At 28.7% G+C, this 20,448-nt stretch overlaps 1 protein-coding gene across 2 annotated transcripts; it reads left to right on the forward strand.

Annotated features, from left to right (window-relative positions):
* The first annotated feature begins 2,996 nt into the window (after positions 1 to 2,996).
* On the forward strand, positions 2,997 to 19,958 carry LOC107440253 (negative elongation factor B). Of its 2 annotated transcripts, none has more exons than XM_043055516.2 (11): positions 2,997 to 3,224; positions 3,543 to 3,955; positions 5,479 to 5,595; positions 7,748 to 8,059; positions 9,542 to 9,690; positions 9,777 to 9,879; positions 11,314 to 11,409; positions 12,690 to 12,749; positions 12,877 to 13,030; positions 16,204 to 16,502; positions 17,570 to 17,754. In XM_043055516.2, exons 2-11 carry the CDS (start codon positions 3,647 to 3,649, stop codon positions 17,699 to 17,701), a joined length of 1,731 nt encoding a protein of 576 aa, XP_042911450.1. In that variant the 5' UTR covers positions 2,997 to 3,224; positions 3,543 to 3,646; the 3' UTR covers positions 17,702 to 17,754. The 2 variants fall into 2 exon arrangements, with proteins under 2 accessions (XP_042911450.1, XP_042911449.1); XM_043055515.2 differs by having other exon boundaries at positions 3,000 to 3,213; positions 17,570 to 19,958.
* Positions 19,959 to 20,448: the final 490 nt, after the last annotated feature.

Genomic DNA, 20,448 nt, shown 5'->3' on the forward strand with positions numbered 1-20,448 from the left:
AAGTAGGTTTATTGTATCTTCTTTTATCATCGAATATAAATCTTTGAAATTGTAAAACAAATTCACTATCATGAATAGTTAAATCTCTGAGCATCCGATATTTCTGTGCATATGGATTGACTTCCCTTAATAATTTTTCAATATGCCTTGTCAACTGAAGATTGTCTAAATTCATGCGTAGTTTAATAGCCTCCTCAACACTGTCATAAATATATATTTGTCCATTCCTTGGAGCATTGGTTGCTGAATTTAGGGATGTTGTCGCATGGTGATATACTTGTCCTTGAATTTTTATCAACGGTGGACCTCTGCTTTCATCTTGAAGAAATTTAGCACTAAAAGTGGCAAACGCAAATGATGAATTGTATACACGGATATTTTGCCTAAATAATTTTGCTTCTTGCTCATCAGAAAGAAGTAAGTTTTTCAAAAATAAAGGATATTCATGCAGCGGAGGTATATGTATGTTATCATTATGGCAGCAAGAATTAACAGAGCGCCCTTTTGCAGAAGCAAATCTCAAAGCTCCACAATAACTGCATTTTGAAAACATTTTGCCAAGACTATGTTTTGCCACTTTGATAGGTAACAATTTCGATAAATCACCAGCAAACTCATGTTGTTTTGATTTTAAAATAGGTGGATTAGGATTTTGGTCCATATCATTGTCAACATTGCGAAAGCGAATTGGTACAGTGTGCATTCCAACCACATTTTCTGTATTTACAGGTCTGGTTTGATGTGGGCAAATGAAAGTCGATGTTGTTGCGACTGTGTAGCAATTACACACATTCTCTTTTAGCTCAACCTTTGTTAGTTTAACTTTTTTTTTGTTAGTTGAATCATCATTAGGTTGTATAAGCAAAAGAGCATTATTTTCTTCTATACTATGAAGTTTACGTTTTTCCCGCTTTCGATTAGCTTTCGCATTGAGTTGCGACTTTTTAGTAATGTTAGGTCTTTTCTTTTTAGGCATTACTTGTAAATAAACAAATCGAATTAAGATTTAAAACCAGATTAAACTTACGAATTAACGTTTTAGAAAACAAATAATCAGATTAATCAATATATCAATACGAAATAAGTTGAGATGTTGTAAAACTGAAGAATGAAATTCTAACTATTTTGTGATTGGTTGCATCTCTGAAAAAGAAAATTCAGACTTGTAAATCGCTTTTTTAAGCTTGCCGTTTTCAGACATGTGATTGGCTGTTGTGAACGGCGGTTATTCTTCATTATTAACTGCAAAATCGTGCTTTAAAACTAAAATAAATAAAAATTTAAAATTATGTAAAAAATTTGAATGCCTTAAATGTCTTCCCTGAAAGATTCTGAAGGAATTGATTCCTTAATCTTAGATTTTCATCACGTAGTTAAAAAGTTTTTCAGGGGACAAAATTAACTGCAAAAACTTTTTTTTAGAATAGAGAGATAAACATCATTAAATATAAACATTAAATATCTCTTAAAATAACTCAAACACATTGTGCACAATTTTACGTGCTTGTGATTTCAGAACTTCACCTTTTTTAAATTTAAAAGGCATTTCTCAAAATTCAAAAAAGTTAAAAGAGGAAAAATAAAATAAAAAATTTACAACACAATCTTTTGACAAACAAATCTTTTGAATTTTTTTTTTTCTAAAACAGAAGCTTTTGAAAAAGAGAAAAGATTAAAAAAAAGGAATCAAACGCTCTAAACGATGTTTCTGGCGCGAAGAAAGAAGTCTCCTTTTCCCCCACCTCCCACCGAAACCAGTCTTAGAGAGGGACCCCGCACCCCTACTTGAAATAATCATACCTCGTTACCATAGTCACCGCTCTGCTACCAGATTCCTCAGAATTTTCCAAGAGATGAAAGAGCTACTCAAAGACGAAGAGCTTGTTAAGCTGCTTCGCTCCCTCCTCCCTGAGTCCCAGAATTAGTGCCTACAAGTCATCTCCACACAAGACTACCACAGTATTAGGCTGTGGTGAACTCTTTGAATTTTATTTAGCCTTGAAATTTCGATTTTTCAAGTTAAGACAACTACAGTTTAGATGAATCGGTAAGTGGCGCTTCGCGCCAAAGGCCGAGATTACTCCCATTTCCAGCATTCCAGCATAGTCACCGCCACCACTCCAGACGAATAGCGGACAGAGTACCTATCGTAGACTAATAGTATATATGTTTCAATTGAACATTTCTCAATAAAAATGAAATTTTACGATAAAAAAAAGACCCTGATTTTTATAATTTAAAATGTGTCTTCTCATAAAGTTTATGGTACAGATGCAAGAATTAACTAATTTTCTCTTTAATAACTTGTTTTAAAATTAATAATTTGTTTGAGTTTTTTCAATTTTAAAACTATACATGTATTGAGTACTTGATTGTCATTAACAAAACGCAGAAAAACTTAATATTTTCTCTGTATTTAAAGCTTAGCTTTTTAGTTGAAGTAGAAAATTGTTAGTATAGATTATGCTTCTTTAATTAGTAAGCTTTTGCTTAAGAACGCTTTAATTTATAGAACTTAATTTATGAATCAGCTATGTTACGTAGATTTTGAATTCCTGGCTAAACTTAAAAGTTTTGCTCCATGAAATGATTACTCTTATATAGCTATTTATGAAACTTTGTACCAGAGTAAAAAAGGAGAGAGAAGTATCAAAACATGGAACCGGTCTTTTCTCTGAATAGTCTCTTTAAGGAAAATGTTTTTTTTTCTTCGTATTTTTATCACAAATTTGTTATAATCTATGTAAAGATCTCATTATTCGCACATTTTACTGAAGTAAAAAGGTTAGAACAACGCTAGATGATTGGCGATCGAAATGGGATGCAGGTTGCGTAGAGCAGAACTCTCTACCTATGGCAACACTTCACATGCTTTCCCCATTATCATGTGGAAAGTCATGCAGATGGCGTATTCGGAAAGGAAAGGAAAAAAAAAAATTTTATTTGGCTATTCAGCAGATTTGAGTATTCAGCAAATATCACGCAGTACAAAAATAATCAGCCGAAAACGATGCTGTTTGTTTCCGTTGTAAATAAAGAATTGTGATCTTTATTTTTTTAACTAACATTTCGCAATTATATAATCTTAAGAGCTATTTATTGAAACATTTATTCTATGATTTATGTATTATAAAATCTGCTGAATGTTTTTTTACAGTATATGTATTTAAATTGAAATATTAACAGTATTTAATCGACTTTAAAACAGACAAGGTATACTCAAGGTATAATTCTTGCGTTGTTAACATTTTTATAACTATTTATCCATTATACATATATATATATATATGGTTTATGATTATAATCTGATTTTGTATAATTTAATTTAAGTAGGAGAATTTAAGGATTGTGCACATTGTTTTAACTTATATTTCGTTGTTTATCTTGCTTTTATTGGGTATCTTACCTTTATTATTTATCTTACCAACATTGTTTAACTTACATTTATATTATCATATTTTATTTTATTCCATTTTTAAGACCATTCTGAATTCTCATCATTAAATTAAGGATTTTAAATAACGAAAATATTTTTTTTACAGATCTTAACTAACAAGATCCTTTTTGGTATTGATGAAATAACGAAACCTTAGCACGTGTGGGGCACACATATCATTAGCTTCATCATTGTTTTTAAGTTGAAAACATGTCTGGACTAGAAGAAGTGGGAATACCCGGTAAAGATTATTTAAGAGACTCTCTGACAAATTGTGCTGATCCTTTAAAGGCCATTGAAGATTTTCAAACAGAAAATGGCATTCTCCTTCCCTCTCTGAGACCAATGTTGCCTCTTCTTGACCGCCACGGTGTTCCTCGTCAAGAGTTTCATCTTTCTGTTCTGGAAGAATTAAAAGATACTTTAATAGCTCAAATTGAAAATCTATCCAAACATGATGGAAGAGAGAGGGAAAGGAAACTGAAAGAACTTCTCCAAAAAAGTTTTATATTAATCAATGTAAGTGGTTATTTTTCATGCATTAACGGGGATACTTCCATATCGTGATCAGTAGAGTCAACTACCATCGCCAAGGTAGAAAATAGATTTTAAACTTGCACATTTAAGAAAAGTAAAACAAGTCAGATGTACTGTTTGTCTGAGATAGGTACTCTGACCGCCACTAAGTCTGCGGCAGTCTGGTGCGATGGAAACAAGAAGAGGGCATTTTAGGGAGGGTAGCTTCGATGAAGAGGTCTCCTTTTCTTTCGCTGAAACCAGTCCTAAAGAGGGACCCCGCATGCCTACAAGAAATAATCATACCTCGTTACCATAGTCACCGCCACTACTCCAGTCGAATGTCTGGCAGAGTACCTATCGTAGACAAACAGTGTGTCCAAGAGTGGCTACTAGTTATACCTTTCGAGATGGTCCCTTTCTGTGATGTTTTTTGTTAGTTTCTTGTGAGCCGCTGCCTTGAAGTTGCCAAAACTTGGCTATTATTTTGCCACTGATCATGATACAGAATTCTCTTCGTATTAACTCATAAATTTTTTTTCTAAATTTGAGAATAACTTTGTCGTTACAGATATTACATTATTATATCTCTTGATGGGGGATATTTCTGTTTTGTGATCTGTCTCCCCAACTACGATCGCCAAGATGCCTAATAGGTTTTAAACTTGCAATTTTAACAACAACAAAAAACATATAGATGTTTGCCCGGAGGTGGCTATTAGTTGTACCTTTCCAGTTGGTCCCTTTCTCTGATCAGTGTTTTCACTACAACGCGAGAATCTCACATATTTTTTTCTTTTCTCGCATCAAAAAATGATTACCGCGAAAAATTCGCACATTCTATAAATCAATTTCAAAATTCACGAATTTCTCGCATTTTGGTAAAAACTTCGAATTACGCCATTTAGAATAAAATCCGTTTATCTTTTCTTCCTGGATCTTTCATTATTTTCAACATCTGCCCCATTATCTAGCTTCCCTATTTACCAGTATTGTTCAGAACCTCTTCGAACAACAGAACACAACCATGGAACCCCTTTCAGAATACATTTCTCTGCAACCACGCGTTTACCGTAGGAAAAGTTTCTTCATGTAAGACGTTCAAAATTTTTATGCACTTATGTAGGATGGACAAATACCTTGTAAAGGCAAAATCTTCTATGATGATGCACCAAAAATATTCAATGCTTTAAAAAATAGAAGGCGTTAACAATGTATTATAATTAAAGAAATGATATTTTTTTCAAGAGTTTTTGTTTTTTTAGAAATCTCACTTAACTTTTTGAAATCTCTTTTTGAGAAAGGGTGAGAAATTCTGACCCATTTTTTTTCTATGATGAAAACACTGGTGATTTTTTTTCTTAGTTTCTCGCGGGCCACTGCCCGGAAGTTTCCAAGACTTGGCGATAATTCTGCCACAGACCGAAATATCCCCACTTGATAGCATTTCAGTTACAAAATAGTTACAAATTTAGTTACAAAATTAAATCATCCTTTAAACATTATTGAATCTTTTATTTGTTTAGGTGCCTAAGATAAAACCTGTTGTGCTATGTATCTTGAAACATATGGATAGAGTTGAAGAAAGGTATTTAAAACACCTTGTTAGCAATAAGCAGCTTTATGATGAATGTGATGTTCAAGTGAGTGCATTTTTATAATGTTTATTCATTTTAAAACACAATTAAATAAGTGAGTTCTGGGACCCAGAGTTTTTGGATTCGGCTTCAAGTTTTTCTGACAATGCCATTTGAAAACAGACTGGACAGTTCCTTTATTATTATTTTTTTTGTTATAAAAAAACAATTTGTTGTTGAATTCATATGCTTTAGAAAAAAACTTTTTCTTTTATTATAAAACAGGTTATGGGTTTTGGACATCCTAAACTAGTTTTGGATAGGACACTTGGGTTTTACTGTTTTAAGCTGTCCTAAACCGACTAAAACTGTCTTAAAGTGTCCAATACCTTGAACATTGGTAAAAGGTAAAAATTCTATATGTGTAACCATTGTACACATATATTAATAAATATTTTATACTTTTTATACAATTTGCTTTAACTTATTAAAGGAAAATTATTTAATATTATTGAAAAAGATTTCTAACTTTTGAAGCTGCCAATTCAATGAATAACAAAAGTGAATGCCATAGCTTTTAAATACGAATAAATGTGCTTTTAAAACTGATAAATTATGTTTTTGCATAAGGATATATATAATGCAATATTAAAAATAACAAAAAAAAATTTTAATGAAACATAAATTTTTTTTCATTCTGTTTCTTATTCAAAATTTAACCTTTTATTTTTCGCAATATTTTTGTTAAAATTGTGACATAATTTGAATAACAGGTTTTTGGACAGTTTAAGCCAGTTTTGGACAGGACTGTTTAAACTGTAGATTAATCCATTCTGTCCTAAACCTTGCCAATTCTTTTACAAAATGTTTTCCAATGCTGCTTCATCAATATTTTTTCATCAAAATAAAAATTCATATTCAATATACATTTAAAAATTGAGAATTTCATTAGTGTATTTTGAGTGGGATGGTTGTACCAGATTAAGTAGTAATTTTCATTAAGTTTGTAAAAATTGTGAGTTTTAATTTCTTCATGATTTTAAGTTTTTTATTGTAATTTTATTTTTTTATAGTATTATTTAAAATACTACTACACAAAATTTTATTAATCAACGAAATACATCACATTAAAATTGTATAAAAAACATTGGGATTTTTTTTAGATGTGAAAATTTATAGCAATAATGTCGGAAAAAAATGATTGAAACACTGCGTGGATTGATTATGATATCAACGCAAACCAAGTGTATCAAAGAGTGATTTCTTGCACCCACGATTAAACTTCGTGTACTATTATAATTTAGGTATTTTTTAAAAAATTATGAAAATATCAATAAGAATAACTGAGGTATGAAAAACATCATGATTTTTCAGAAAAGAAGCAAAAATTTGTTGGAATAATTGCCGAAAAAAATGATCTAAGTACTACCTAAGTGATCTAACTACTACTAAGTGATCTAAGTATTGTATTAACAATGGAATCAGCACAGGTTCTGAGTGATAAAATGGCGACTTAAGTGCACAATTTAAAATTTTCATGTGGACTATATCAAATAAACACTGAATTTGTTTTATTTTGACCGAATTTTGAAAAGAAGGACAAATGTACTGCTTTGATTAATTAATTTTATTTTTTTTTTAAAAAAGTCCCCACTCGCAGTCATATTCTATTTAGATACAAATTGTGGGGGGGGGCAATGAAAGAAAGAATGTCATTTCTACTGCAAACTATCTTTTAAACTTTCATGATTACAGAATTTTTATTTTTTTTTTACTTATTATCAATTTGAAATGCTAGCTGAAGCTATTACAAACTTTTTACATTATTAAATGAGAATCACAAGCATTTCTTTCCCCTTAGTCATATTGAAATTTAGAATCCCATGTTGTAATGGGTAACTGTGGGAGTATTTAATTGTTTTTTTTTCCCATGTGACACAAATGTGGGTTAGTTCCATAGAAAAGTCCTCCATCGTGGCTATTTTGTTCCATTGCTTGATTCAGGAGTTCTTGTCTTTTGCATTGGGTTCAAAATTATAAGGCTTCAGTGTTGTATGTTGTGCTTATGCATTAAGAGAACCAATCTATTGTTTAAGCGGAAGCTTTAAATGTTATTTAAATCTTCTTCATATTATTTAAATCTTTATATAATTTAAATTTACATTGAATATACTGATATACGAAGCAAACTTATAATAATTATTTTATTTTTACGCAGGTTAAGCGACAAATATGGCAAGATAACCAATCGCTGTTTGGGGATGAAGTTTTGCCTCTTCTTAGCCAGTACATAAAAGAAAAAGAAGATTTGCTTTTTAAGCATTCAGAGCCTATTTCCCAGTTTTTTGCTCCCTCCCCCAAACAAAGAAGACAGGGTGATGTCATCCAAAAATTGTTGACGATGATCGGACATAACGTGAAACTTTATGACATGGTCCTGCAATTCTTAAGAACACTTTTCTTAAGGACAAAGAATGTACATTACTGCACCTTGAGATCTGAATTACTTATGGCTCTTCATGATTTAGAGGTAATGTAAATTACCTAAAGTATTATACAAAGTTACAGAAGTATTATTTATAATTTCAAATTCTAAAAGTCAAAAACTTATAAAAAAAATTTCTAAAAATTTTATAGAATTTGGTTTTGCTTAGTGAGTAGCCAATTTATCCTATTTTTAGGTCATCTTCCTAATTTTTGTACCATCTTAATACTATTTCTCTATTTTTTTTCTGAAACATTTCTTTTAAAGAGAACAACATATTAGTAATTCATTATACTGAGGATATATTAATCACTTCTTATTATAGCGTAATAAATTATAAATAATCATTTTGTTTAAAATTACATATTTTAGGTAATTTTTGTTCTTAGTGAAAGGAACTGTTATTTTAAAAAAAGGCCACAATCTTTCATTCATTATAAAGATTACATTTAAATACTCCTATATTAAAACTCCCCAATATTTTTTGTTGATCTTTCTAAAATTGAATGTCTAAATAGTTTTGTATTCTTTCTTGTCTTAAGACTATATATGTCCCATAGTGGACTGATGGTAAAGACGCAGTGAAACACTGAAGTCAAGAGAATGTGGAAAAAAACAATATACAGAAATTGGATTCTAATTAAATAATATTTAAAAACCTGTTTGAACATTTTAATTATATTATAAAAGCACTTTTTGACATGCAATTTGCTGTTTGAATGTAAATTAATGCCAAATATTAGACAACACTTTTAACATATTTATCTAAAGATATGAATGTTAAGTTTCACAATGATTTTAACTATAAGAAGCTTTACTTAAAAATAAGAAAATTACTATTGATAATAAGTTTAAAAAATTTTTTACAGATAATTTAAGTTAATCGGTCTCTTTCACAATATTTTGATTTGCTTATGGTAAAATTCAGACATAGTAACTATATAAATAGAATTATAATAAAAATTTTCAGTTCAAAATCACGCTTTGGAAACCACTTTGGCGAGATTTATAAAAGTTCAAAATTCACCATTGAAATTTTTCTCAAATTTTCAGTCCTCCAGTGAACTTATCATAAAGCACCGCAGTAGAACATCGAAGTCAAGCATCACTGGATGCTGTCAGTAAACGGGTGGGTGGCCACTTTGATCAGCCTGCGTAGGTACAAAGGGTGCATGGTATCAATCCTCGTTAGACTGTTCCACCCTGAAGTGCTCGATTTCGCTCGCAGCTGAACAGGCTGCCAAAGCCTGGGGGTCATCCCCTCTTCAGAGGATCAAAATTGGGATGGCATGCCTTCGGATCATCCTCAAGAAATGTTTTTCCGACCGTCGCCAGTAAAACATTATTTGCCTCTAGTGCGATGTAAACAAAATACCTACCTCAGATGACACACTTTTAAATTATTTAAGTAGAAATTTCAAGATAGTGGATAAAAAAGATTTTTTAATTTTTTCTTTTCATTATGCATGTCTTAAATTTTGTTAAAACTGCTTATATAAAAATTAATCTACCAACTGTTGTTTTTAGATCCAGGAAATTACTCATGTGGATCCTTGCCATAAATTTACCTGGTGCCTAGATGCCTGTATTCGGGAAAAAAACGTTGATGTCAAACGCTCAAGAGAACTTCAAGGATTTTTGGATAGCATCAAAAGGGGAAATGAGCAAGTTCTGGGGTAAAATTTCTTTCGAATTGTTATCTCTTTCTCTTTTTATGTAACAATATGTGCTGAGTTCTTATGAATTATATTTCTTATTTTAGGGATTTATCTATGACTCTCTGTGATCCTTATGCAGTTAATTTTCTAGCAACATCAGCTTTAAAAATTATAACATATCTCATAAGTCAAGAAGGGTATGCTAGGGTGAGTTATTTTATTTTGTTTGTGAAATGAATAGATTTTTAATATTTAGTTAAAGCGACAGTTGTTAAAAAACAGATTATATGCATATTTTTAATGGGCTGATGGAAAGGAAATATTAAATTATTTTTTTATTTTATATTCTGGGAATAAAATTATTGGTGCAAGTTTGAAGTATGATTCTACTTTCTTTCTTTGCTCAAAAAATTCTCATACGTAATCAATCTCATCACACTATCTCACTGAGGAAATTTTATTACTTCATCACAATATTAATCAAATAAATAAAACTATTTTTATATGATATTTTAGATTTCTAAATGAGCTATATTGTTTGCTGAAAAAAAATTCTGTGTTAATAATTCAAAAATATAATTTAGGCATTCTCTCAAAAATTTAATCTGGAATATAAATTTGGTAAAGAATATAAATTGTAAAATGATTGTATGGCATAACTTAGCTGAAGTTTCACCATTCTAAGATACTGATTTGTTTAAAAAAAAATTCAATTAATATATTTAATGTAGACATAGATAGCCTGGTCGGTAGGGTGCTGGGCCCATGTCCGAGAGTTTGTGGGTTCGAACCCCGCCGGCCGAAGACTCCCCGTGTAGTAAAGTGACTGATGCACGTTAAATCTGTCGAGTCGCAAAAGTCCTCCATGTTCCCATAACGAATCAATACCTCTGGGGGTACTGGATTGGAAATTGATCGTTCTTTGATTCAGGTCAAAATTACGATCTGTGGATGAATAAATGGATGTATGAATGGGTCCGCCCTATTAACGGGTGTGACGTATGATGTGGCAGATGTCGAATTCTTGGCCATAGGTGGCGCCACTGGAAAACAAGAACAATCGCACCTGCTCTGCCTAAACAGGCATACATCATCAACAATGTAGACATTACAATTAAAATGTGAACTGTGAATGTAGTTTAATTATTTAAGTTTAACTACTCCCAAAAAATCTTGGTTGCCTCATCTAAAAGTCCTGTTTTGAGATAAACGTGTTTCAGTTATAAATTTTGGAATCATCTTTATCAATATATTATACTTTTGCATAACATTAGTATTTAACTGATCAAGTTAAAATTTTTGGACAATATTTTTATCATGTTACTCTTAAAAAAATTGTAAAAAAGAAAATTTCATTTAAGCTTACACTTAAGAGTTTTTGTTCTTATTTTGATTGATAATTTTTATCAGGGAGTTCAAAAGTAGAAAGCAACAATGGGGGTGGGGTGGCGATTTAGAATATTGCAATGCAATAAATATAGTTTTGCAATAAAATGTAAATTGTGTCATGGCTAAAGGACTCTTTTTTCCCCATTTGTAATATTGCTAATTATTCTTATTTTTATGATTCATTAGAGTTTTTATAGTTATGTTTAATCATTACAATACAGCTTTCAATTTTAACTTATTTTTATTTTAAAGGAAAATGCTGTTTTAGTTTTATTGCTTCGTATGCTGGCATTGGGCTTACAGGCATGGGAAATGATTAGTACTCAGATATTTAAAGAACCTAAACTGGTAATTATGTTACGGTTACTTTTAATTTCTATGCATTTTATTTATATGCACCTCTTTATATATTTGAATTTTTGTTTTAACATATTTTCTTTTCGTATATTGAAAAAAAAATACTTGTTTTAAATTTAGTTAAATATTTCTTGATATTGTGAAATTTTATGCACAATTTCTTTTAAATTATTAACAAAAAAATTTCATAATCATATTTTTTTAAAAAATCTATTATTAGTTGATTATGGTATATAAGAAAAGTTCTTTTTTTATCTACATTAAGTGAGCTAGTATTCTTCAGTTTACAAAATTTAACGAAAAAATTGAAATTCTCATAACATTATTTATAAATTAAACCAAATAGTATAAATTTATACAATAAAACTTTGTATTTGGATATTGATATATTTGTAGTTTTATTACCTGTTTTATTAATTAACTATTAAAAGGTGGTTATTAAAATATAAGTTTTTAAAATTTGTATTTTATTATGTGAGGAGAATAAAATTTTATCTACTGATCTTTAATTTTACTGACCTTTTGATCTTCTTATCTTTAAACGGATTTTTTATTTGACAAAAAAGCTTTAAACACAATTCATATTATTACCTCTCTCATAGCGATTCGGAAAGTTTCAGATCGATTTAAATGGCAGTATTATTTGGGTCAAAACAGAGGACATGTTCCAATTAAACCGTAAATCAAATTTGAGTAAATTGAGAGAAGATCTTCAGTGTGTAAAAAGAAACTGAAGTAGTGAGTTGGTTAAGTCTCTAGCTGACAGTTTCATTTCTTCATTTAAATTCATACAATTAAGTTATTTTCTAAAAACGTATTGATTTGTGTTTTAATTTCCTCTCATGGGATACTTAAGGAATATGTAATGTTATTTTAATGGTATGGGAATAAAAACTTATGGTAAAATGAACTTCATACGCAAATAATGCTTATTTTTTTAAACCCTCAGTGTAAAAAAATTGCACCTTTGTGAGGCAATGATTCTAATGCTTTTAAAAACTAGTTAATAAATATATTTTTGTTTCACTGTGTTATATTTTAAAGCTGTTAAAGGCTGACATGTGTTCTTAATCATAAATATTCTTTTTAGTATATTAATAACTAACATTATTATCATCATGTTATGAGTCCCTCATTTTCTTAAAATCCTGGTAATTTTAGTATTTTTTAAAATATTAAGCGTGGCTACTATATTTTTCTTGTCTAGTATAACTATTCTAAACTGTATAACTTATTAAAAAGTTTGCATTCAAAATAATTGTGTATTTCAGGATGCTCAACTTGTGACTAAATTCCTACCATCTCTGATGTCACTCATCGTAGATGACCAGGTAATTTATTACCTTGTGACTCTTTTTTATGTATTAATACAAATTTTTAATACATAAAAAGACCTTATGACTCTTTTTATGTATTAAACGTTTTGTAACTTTACTAAAGACATTTTGCTTTTTAAAGATTCGAGCTATCAATGCTAAATTGCCTCAGGATGATAGAGAGTCTGCCATCACTACTATTGAGCACTTTGGTCCACCCCCCGATGCATATCAGGCATACATACAAGAAAATGGTGTTGCTTCAGTGTTAGCTATGTATTACACACTACAGAATGGTAAAAAAAAATTATATTTCATCTGGATTTTTTATTTAGAAATTGGCTAAATTATTTCCATAAAAACATCATTAAAATTATTGCAAGATGTTTTGTGGCATTAAAAGAGATATATCATTCAAAGACAATGCATTATTCAAAATGAAGTTATTTATCTTGTTTCAGGCTTGACAATTATTTCATTTTTTTTTTCTTTGTTTAATAGAAGGATTGCTTTTGCTTGATGGAGAGCATTGCTTTGTTTTTTCAATAACTAAATTAAATAATTTTCTTTTTGTTTTGAATTTTACAACAATTATATTTGAAAATTTAAGTTTTGCATTTCAATTTTTTATAAATATAAACATTGCAATTATAGGACTTCCAAGAACTTAAAATTACACTGCTATTTTTGTAAGTAGAATAAGGTCAATAATTCGGACTAAAAAGTTGTTCTTTTTTTTATGATTTTAATAATCATTGTTACATTTTGATATTTCATTGTATTATGGTGTTAAAACATCACCTTTGTCAATATTTTAAATTCATTCAAAGACCAATCATAAATATCTTGATAAACGACAAAATGCTTGATAAACGACAAGAATAATGGCATAATTGCATGAAGGTAATTGAATTTTGGTTTTAAAAAAAAAGAAAAAGAATCAAAAAATTGACTTAGAGTTTTTGTATTTTTAGCTTAATCCTGAAAAAATACAGTAGAAAGCTTGCAAAATATCCAATTTTAAAACTCATTGCAACAAACAATAGCCAATCTTGTTCAACCTATATTGACTTATTTGACTGACTTATATTGACTTATTTTTTGAAAAAATTCACGTGTAACATATTTTCTCAGTTTCATTAAAATTAGAAAATAGAATATTCTTTCTGTCACTATTTTTTATTTTTCTTTACTATGCAGTAAAGCATTATTGGATAAATTAATCTGCCGGCGTAAATTAGTTTTTGCTTTTAATCTTGAATGAAATACATTTTGTCTACATAACTGTTGTGGTTCTGTTAATAAAATAGGTAATATTATGAATTTTTAAATTTTATCTAGTTCTTGATTCATAATTTTTTTATTTATGTTTTATAACAATTATCAGAAGACAAAGTAAATATTTTCAGAACACATACTTTAAGTTGGAAAATTTTATTTTTACTGAATGTTCTTTAAAAGAGTAAATTTAGTTGCTTATTTAATTAAAAATGATATGCCGTTCTCTAGAAAATGTGAAGTGCCTTTTGCTTTTATGTAAGATAATATTTTTACAAAAATATTTTCTTGTTTTTAAAAGTTAATATATTTATTTAATCGAACAATTCAAAAGCATTACATTTATTTTATCTTAAATATCATGATTAAAAGCTCAATTTTAATGTCTTCTGACCCTTGTCCCCAACCTTAATGCCAGGTGTTTAAAGTGAACTTTCTTTGTATTTACAAAACATGCTAAGTATACATTGTACATATTATTGTTGCTTAATGTTAACAGTAGTAGAAANATTAATTAATTAATTCCTAATTGAGTTTAAATTAAATATTGTCATGTTTTTAGTGCATGAATCTGAATTGAACAACCTGATAATGCTCACTCTGGTTATTGTTATCTGGTTGCTCACTACGTGCTCTTTGCGCGCCGAATGCAATCAATTAAAAATGAAAACTGTTGCCAGCGCGAGAAAAGAAATATTGGTTTTATTGATACCTACATACATACGTACGTATTAGCGTTTTATATAATATAGATAATATTTTTACAAAGATATTTTCTTGTTTTTAAAAGTTAATATATTTATTTAATTGAACATTTTAAAGGCACGAAATTTATTTTATCTTAAATATCATGATTAAAAGCTCAATTTTAATGTCTTCTGACCCTTGTCCCCAACCTTAATGCCAGGTGTTTAAAATGAACTTTCTTTGTATTTACAAAACATGCTAAGTATCCATTATACATATTATTGTTGCTTAATGTTAACACTAGTCGAAATATCTATTTAATTTTCCCTCAGCCTTTTTGTATTTTTCCTATTCATCAGATATAATGTTGCCCCTCAATTTCCTTACCACTACTTTTTTTTTAGTTCAGTCATTACTATTGTTCTCTAGTTCATTTGTAACTGCTGTTTCGTCCTATAAATATCATTTAACTCACCAATAGAAGACCACACATTGGACAAAATAAAAATGAATAGTTTGTTCTACTCTTTTTTCTTCACATGCAGGTGAAACATAGTAAATGTTAAGTATTGTTAATTAAACATCTTACAAAATATAATAATTAATTTCCAAACAGAAAAAAACATTTTCTAGATAAACATTTAAGATTTTTAATGCACTAAATTTTCTTTTTTTATTTTATTTGACCATCAAAAAATTTAACTGAATTATAAAATTTTTAAAATGTTATTTCTAAAGCGTTGCAATTTATTATACAAGTTTTAATGTCCTTTTGCTAATTTAATCTTATTATCACTACAGTATATTTACAATGAAAATTTAAAATTATGTAAATTAATAAAAATTTAAACATTCTAATATTTAAATGCTTTCTAAATTTTAAGTAGTAGTTTTTATTTTATAAAAGAATATTTGATGTAAATCAATTTTTTCTATGAAAACAATTATTTTAATGCTGTTTTAAATCAACTAGTGTTGCAAAAGTACTATAATTTTATTGTATATCAAGTATTTATGTCATTTTGTTATTTGAAATTTATTACATAGCAATATATTTACAAAAAAAAAAAAATAATAATGAAACTATGCTTATTTACTTAACTTACAAAAAACTTTACAAAATTTAAACCATCTCATATTAAAATGTTTTCTAATTTTTTCAAATGAGTGAGAAAAAATTTTTTTTGTTTTTTTTTTAAATTATTTGATTTAAAAAAATTTTTAATGATTTTTTTTTCAAAATCAGTTAACTGTTTTAAATCATCAAACCTTGTACAAAACAAACATTTATATTTTTGATTTCAATTCTGCAGCTCGACAGAAAGATCGCCATGGCTTGATGAGAGTTCTTGGCACTCTAGCCTTGTGTGAAAATGACAGAGCATTCGAAGATCCGTTTCTGAATAGNTTTTTAATGTTTTTTTTTTTCAAAATCAGTTAACTGATTTAAAGTATCAAACCTTGTACAAAACAAACATTTATATTTTTGATTTCAATTCTGCAGCTCGACAGAAAGATCGCCATGGCTTGATGAGAGTTCTTGGCACTCTTGCCTTGTGTGAGAATGACAGAGCATTCGAAGATCCGTTTCTGAATAGTTTGATTTCTTTTTTGGTCACCAACTTGCTGGAAGAATTTTCTGCTGAAGACTTCTGCACGGTGGTATTTGACGAGTTTTTTCTAACGGGACTGGCTAAGGAGAGTGTTGTGGGGCACATTTTAAAACTGTTGGCTTACGTATATACGAAACTTCCACCCAGTCGATTGGATAGTGTGATGAAGGCACTGCAACCATGTGCACAGGTTATTAAAGTTATAGTGGATTATAATGACTTTTATCTGTTACGTTTAATGTATTAAAAATTTAGCGTAAAAATGTTTTAAAATTCAGCATAATTATATTTTGTCATTAACTATATAACCATGGAGTAAATATATATATGTATATAACTTTTTAGAAATGTGAATATAATTTTAATTAATTTTATTTTTTCAGTAACAATTTCGAAATTCATTATAAAAGACGTTTTTTAAGAATTCATAATAATCTGCATACTATGCAAATTATTATTGTTGTTTTAATTATTATTGTTATTTTTGTTTAAAATTAATTGCCCGTGGGCATATAGATCCTTGAATTTTTAACTTTTTTGTATTTAGTTTTAGAAATATTAATTCATAAAAAGTGAACTTTCTCTGAAAACTGAATCCGTTTCCAATGTATTAGTTCACTTTTCAAATCTCTAAATTGCATTGAAAGTTGAGAGAGTGGTCATTTTATATTAAAGTAAAACATTAAGATTAAAAGATTTTTCTTTTAAAATCGGTATCCTAAATTAAATTTATCAGACCGGAGACATAGTCAGTTATGTGTTGCATACAGTGTTACTTTAGTGTTTTATGTAATATGGAATTTTATGTTTTTAACGTTATATATATATGAGTGACTTAGAAAGCTTCAACTAATCTCTTTATGTTATTCTTGTTCTGTAAATCTTTTTTTTTTAATTCACTATTCTAAACGAAACGCTCTTTCTCACATTTTAATATTCACATCTGGTCTTTTAAGCTATATTTAGTTCAAGTATACATTATTTTACATTTTGGTGATTGTCCTAGTTACTAATCTACGAGAGCTAAATTTTCCTAGCCCTATTTTAATTATTAATGTTTCCCTTTTTCCCTGAGACCTAAAACAATAAAGAGAAAAACTTATGCTGCTTTCCCTAGGATCTCAAGCACACAGATTTCAAAGCGTGATTCGGGCTCCACCAATTCTTAAAAATTCATTAAATAAAAGATTATTTCAATTAACTTATGTTTTGTTTATGCCTTGCACTCTGTCTTGACTTATATATTTTTTATTTTAGCACTATGAAAGTATACAACCTGCATTTATCGAGATACAGAAATTGCTGAAAAATCATCAACCAGTATGCATTCCAAAACAAATGGAGGTCGATTCTCCACTGCTTAGTGTACCTACTCCTGCTCCTGTTTGACTTCATATTCAGTGTCATTCCATTCACTCTAAGCATTAATGCAGTTTTTTCTTTTTTTAAAAAAAGAAAACTAAATCATTTGATATGTCTCTATTACAAACATGCAAAATGTGATCTCGTTGCTTAATTATGTTGTTTGTATTGAAAGACTATGGGCATATATTTTTCATCTCATTATTTCATGTCTTTATATTCTGTTATGAGATTTGTAAATATTTTTTTGGTTTAAGTTTGTTTCATATTTATTTTGAGTGTCAAAATATCATGTTTTGTGTTGCTAAATGTTTCATTTTTTTTTATTTCCATCACTTCTATTAAAATGTTTTTATTATTACAGTAGGGAACCGATTATCTGGAACGGTCGGGACCATCGCCATTCCGGATAACTGATTTTTCCGGTTTTCTGAATCGATACAAAAAGCCGTCTTATTTTTATTGTTAAACCCAACTAAAAAAAAAAAATTTGGGAAATAATCTTAAAAAGAAGAAAAAACGATGAAGTAATACACTAATGATTATTTCCAAAATGATGGTAAGGTAAACATCTTTAAAAAAAGAAAGAAAAATCGTAAAATCTTATGAGGAAAAAAAAATTTTTTTTTTTTAAAATGGCGAGAAAATTTATTGAATTTTGTTCCGGTTTTTGGTTTTCTGATTTCCGGATAACGGGTTCTGTACTGTACTAAATTCATGTTTCTTTTAATGGATTTCTTTTCTTCAGTGCTGAAGAGCAGTTTTTTGTTGGAGAAATTTGGATTTGGAAGATTTTTTTTCTTCCAAATATGTCTAGAATGAATCACTCCCATTACATAAGGTTTTTGAAAAGTATGGAAACTGTAAAATATCTAGAGAAAAAATAAACTTTGAACCAAGAATCTAAAAATACGCATACAAAATATTTTTGAAAATTCATTCAATGAATCAGTTTTTCATCTGGCTTGTTCACTTGGAAGCAACCTCTAAAATCTTAGAGAGGAAGCCCATTTTTTATTTCAAAAATATTTTAAAAATACTTCCTCCTGGAATAAATATTCCATATTGACTTACAGAATTTTTCAGCTTGGTCAAAAATGGTATTATAGTTGCTAAATGAAGTATATGTTTTATAAAATGGTGAAATGTGTCAAAAAGTACATGACAGATCAGAAATTTAACAGTAGTTGTGCTTGATATTTTGAAGGGGGAAAAAACTGCTTCGTTCCTCCAATTTGGATCTTTCTTTAGGAATAGCCTCTTCGTGAGGGGATGGGTTGAGTAATAATTTAATCTTGATAGGTGGTTGTACAGTTAGTTTATTATTTTGTGGTAATATAGTTTCTTGTTTTCAAGATTACACAATTTTTTTTTTGTAGCAAAACCGAGTTCTTTCCAATCTTGTATGAAAAGAACGCAGGAGTCATTCATTTCTGTCTCTCAATTGTTGGTTTAGCCAATATTGAAAATTGGTTCTTTTTGTTGCTATTAAATTATATCAAACAATTTTTGGGTACATTCAAGGTTTTTTTCTCGGTTTTAATCATAAATTAATGGTTATAATTAATTAAAAATTTTAGTATTCTTTTTCATTTCAGAGGGCAGTAAGAAACCTGTAATCTCATCATTTGTACATTGTATCAATACATTGTACCTCTTATTGATGTTACTAATATTACTTTTTACTACAATTGATAAGCAACGTATAATTAAATAAAACATTTTGTATTCTTTTCCATTTCGAAGTGCAGTAAGAAGCCTGTAATCTTATCAGCTATACATTGTACCTCTTATTGCCGCTACTAATATTCCTTATTACTACAATTGATTAAGCAACGTTGGCATCAATAATAGTTTGCGATTTTTGAAGCGCTCTTTCTTTGAAATGGATGAATACTAAAAGTTTTATATTTTTTATTGAGAAGAAACCAAAAATTAAAATGAAGTAATCAAGCTACATCATTGAAAACAAATGGTTGAACAAAATATAATATACATGCATATTGTTTTGAAATTTTAAGATTACATTAATACATGCTTGATAAATGGTTATGCATTATGTAATTTTTTGATGATGAAATATTTGTTTGTTACTTCCTATTCATAAAAAAAAGTTACTCAAAAATTTATAACATTTTATTTTAATTTTTTTTTCCAGTATCTGTTCCTACATGTTTCATTATGTCTGTTTACAGATTTGTTAAATTACTAACTGATATTACACATTTTTATGTAATTTTCTGAAGACTTCAATGTGTAAATAAATTTTTATTGTGCTACTTTATTTTTTCCCTTTTCATAATATAATATGGTACAAAAATACTTGTAAGTTTTTATTGCTTTAAAAAAAACATTTCTATTTGTTTTTGAGGTTGATTTTTTGCAATAAAAATTCATCCACAATTTCCAACAAGCTAGAGCATGAAAATATTTACTGTGAATAATTGCTGTTAATACTCGTTACAATCGTATTCTATATTTATTGTTTTTAATAATTGCAATATGATTGTGATTGGTTGTTGCCGTTAACAGTAATACTCTTGATTTCATGATAATTTTGTTTATCTTATGCAATGTTATTGTTGATGATATTTATGAGAGGACTTAATATTTCATGAGATTATATTTTAAAAAAACATTATTGCAATGGTTGAAAAATATCGATACGTCACGATATTTTTCAATGTACCTAATTTAAATTTTTTTTTTTTACAGTTGTCAATATTTTAAATAATCTATCAATATTGAGGATAATTATCTAATTTCACCTTGAG

Source organism: Parasteatoda tepidariorum, chromosome 8 (genome assembly GCF_043381705.1).
Source record: "Parasteatoda tepidariorum isolate YZ-2023 chromosome 8, CAS_Ptep_4.0, whole genome shotgun sequence".
Lineage (NCBI taxonomy): Eukaryota > Metazoa > Arthropoda > Arachnida > Araneae > Theridiidae > Parasteatoda > Parasteatoda tepidariorum.

Bases quoted from the DNA above. Each gene is read 5' to 3' on its own strand.
- LOC107440253 (XM_043055516.2), top strand. From the start codon at position 3,647: ATGTCTGGACTAGAAGAAGTGGGAATACCCGGTAAAGATTATTTAAGA. The intron at 5,596-7,747 runs GTGAGTGCATTT...ATTTTTACGCAG, and splicing joins ATGATGAATGTGATGTTCAA to GTTAAGCGACAAATATGGCA. The intron at 9,691-9,776 runs GTAAAATTTCTT...TTCTTATTTTAG, and splicing joins GGAAATGAGCAAGTTCTGGG to GGATTTATCTATGACTCTCT.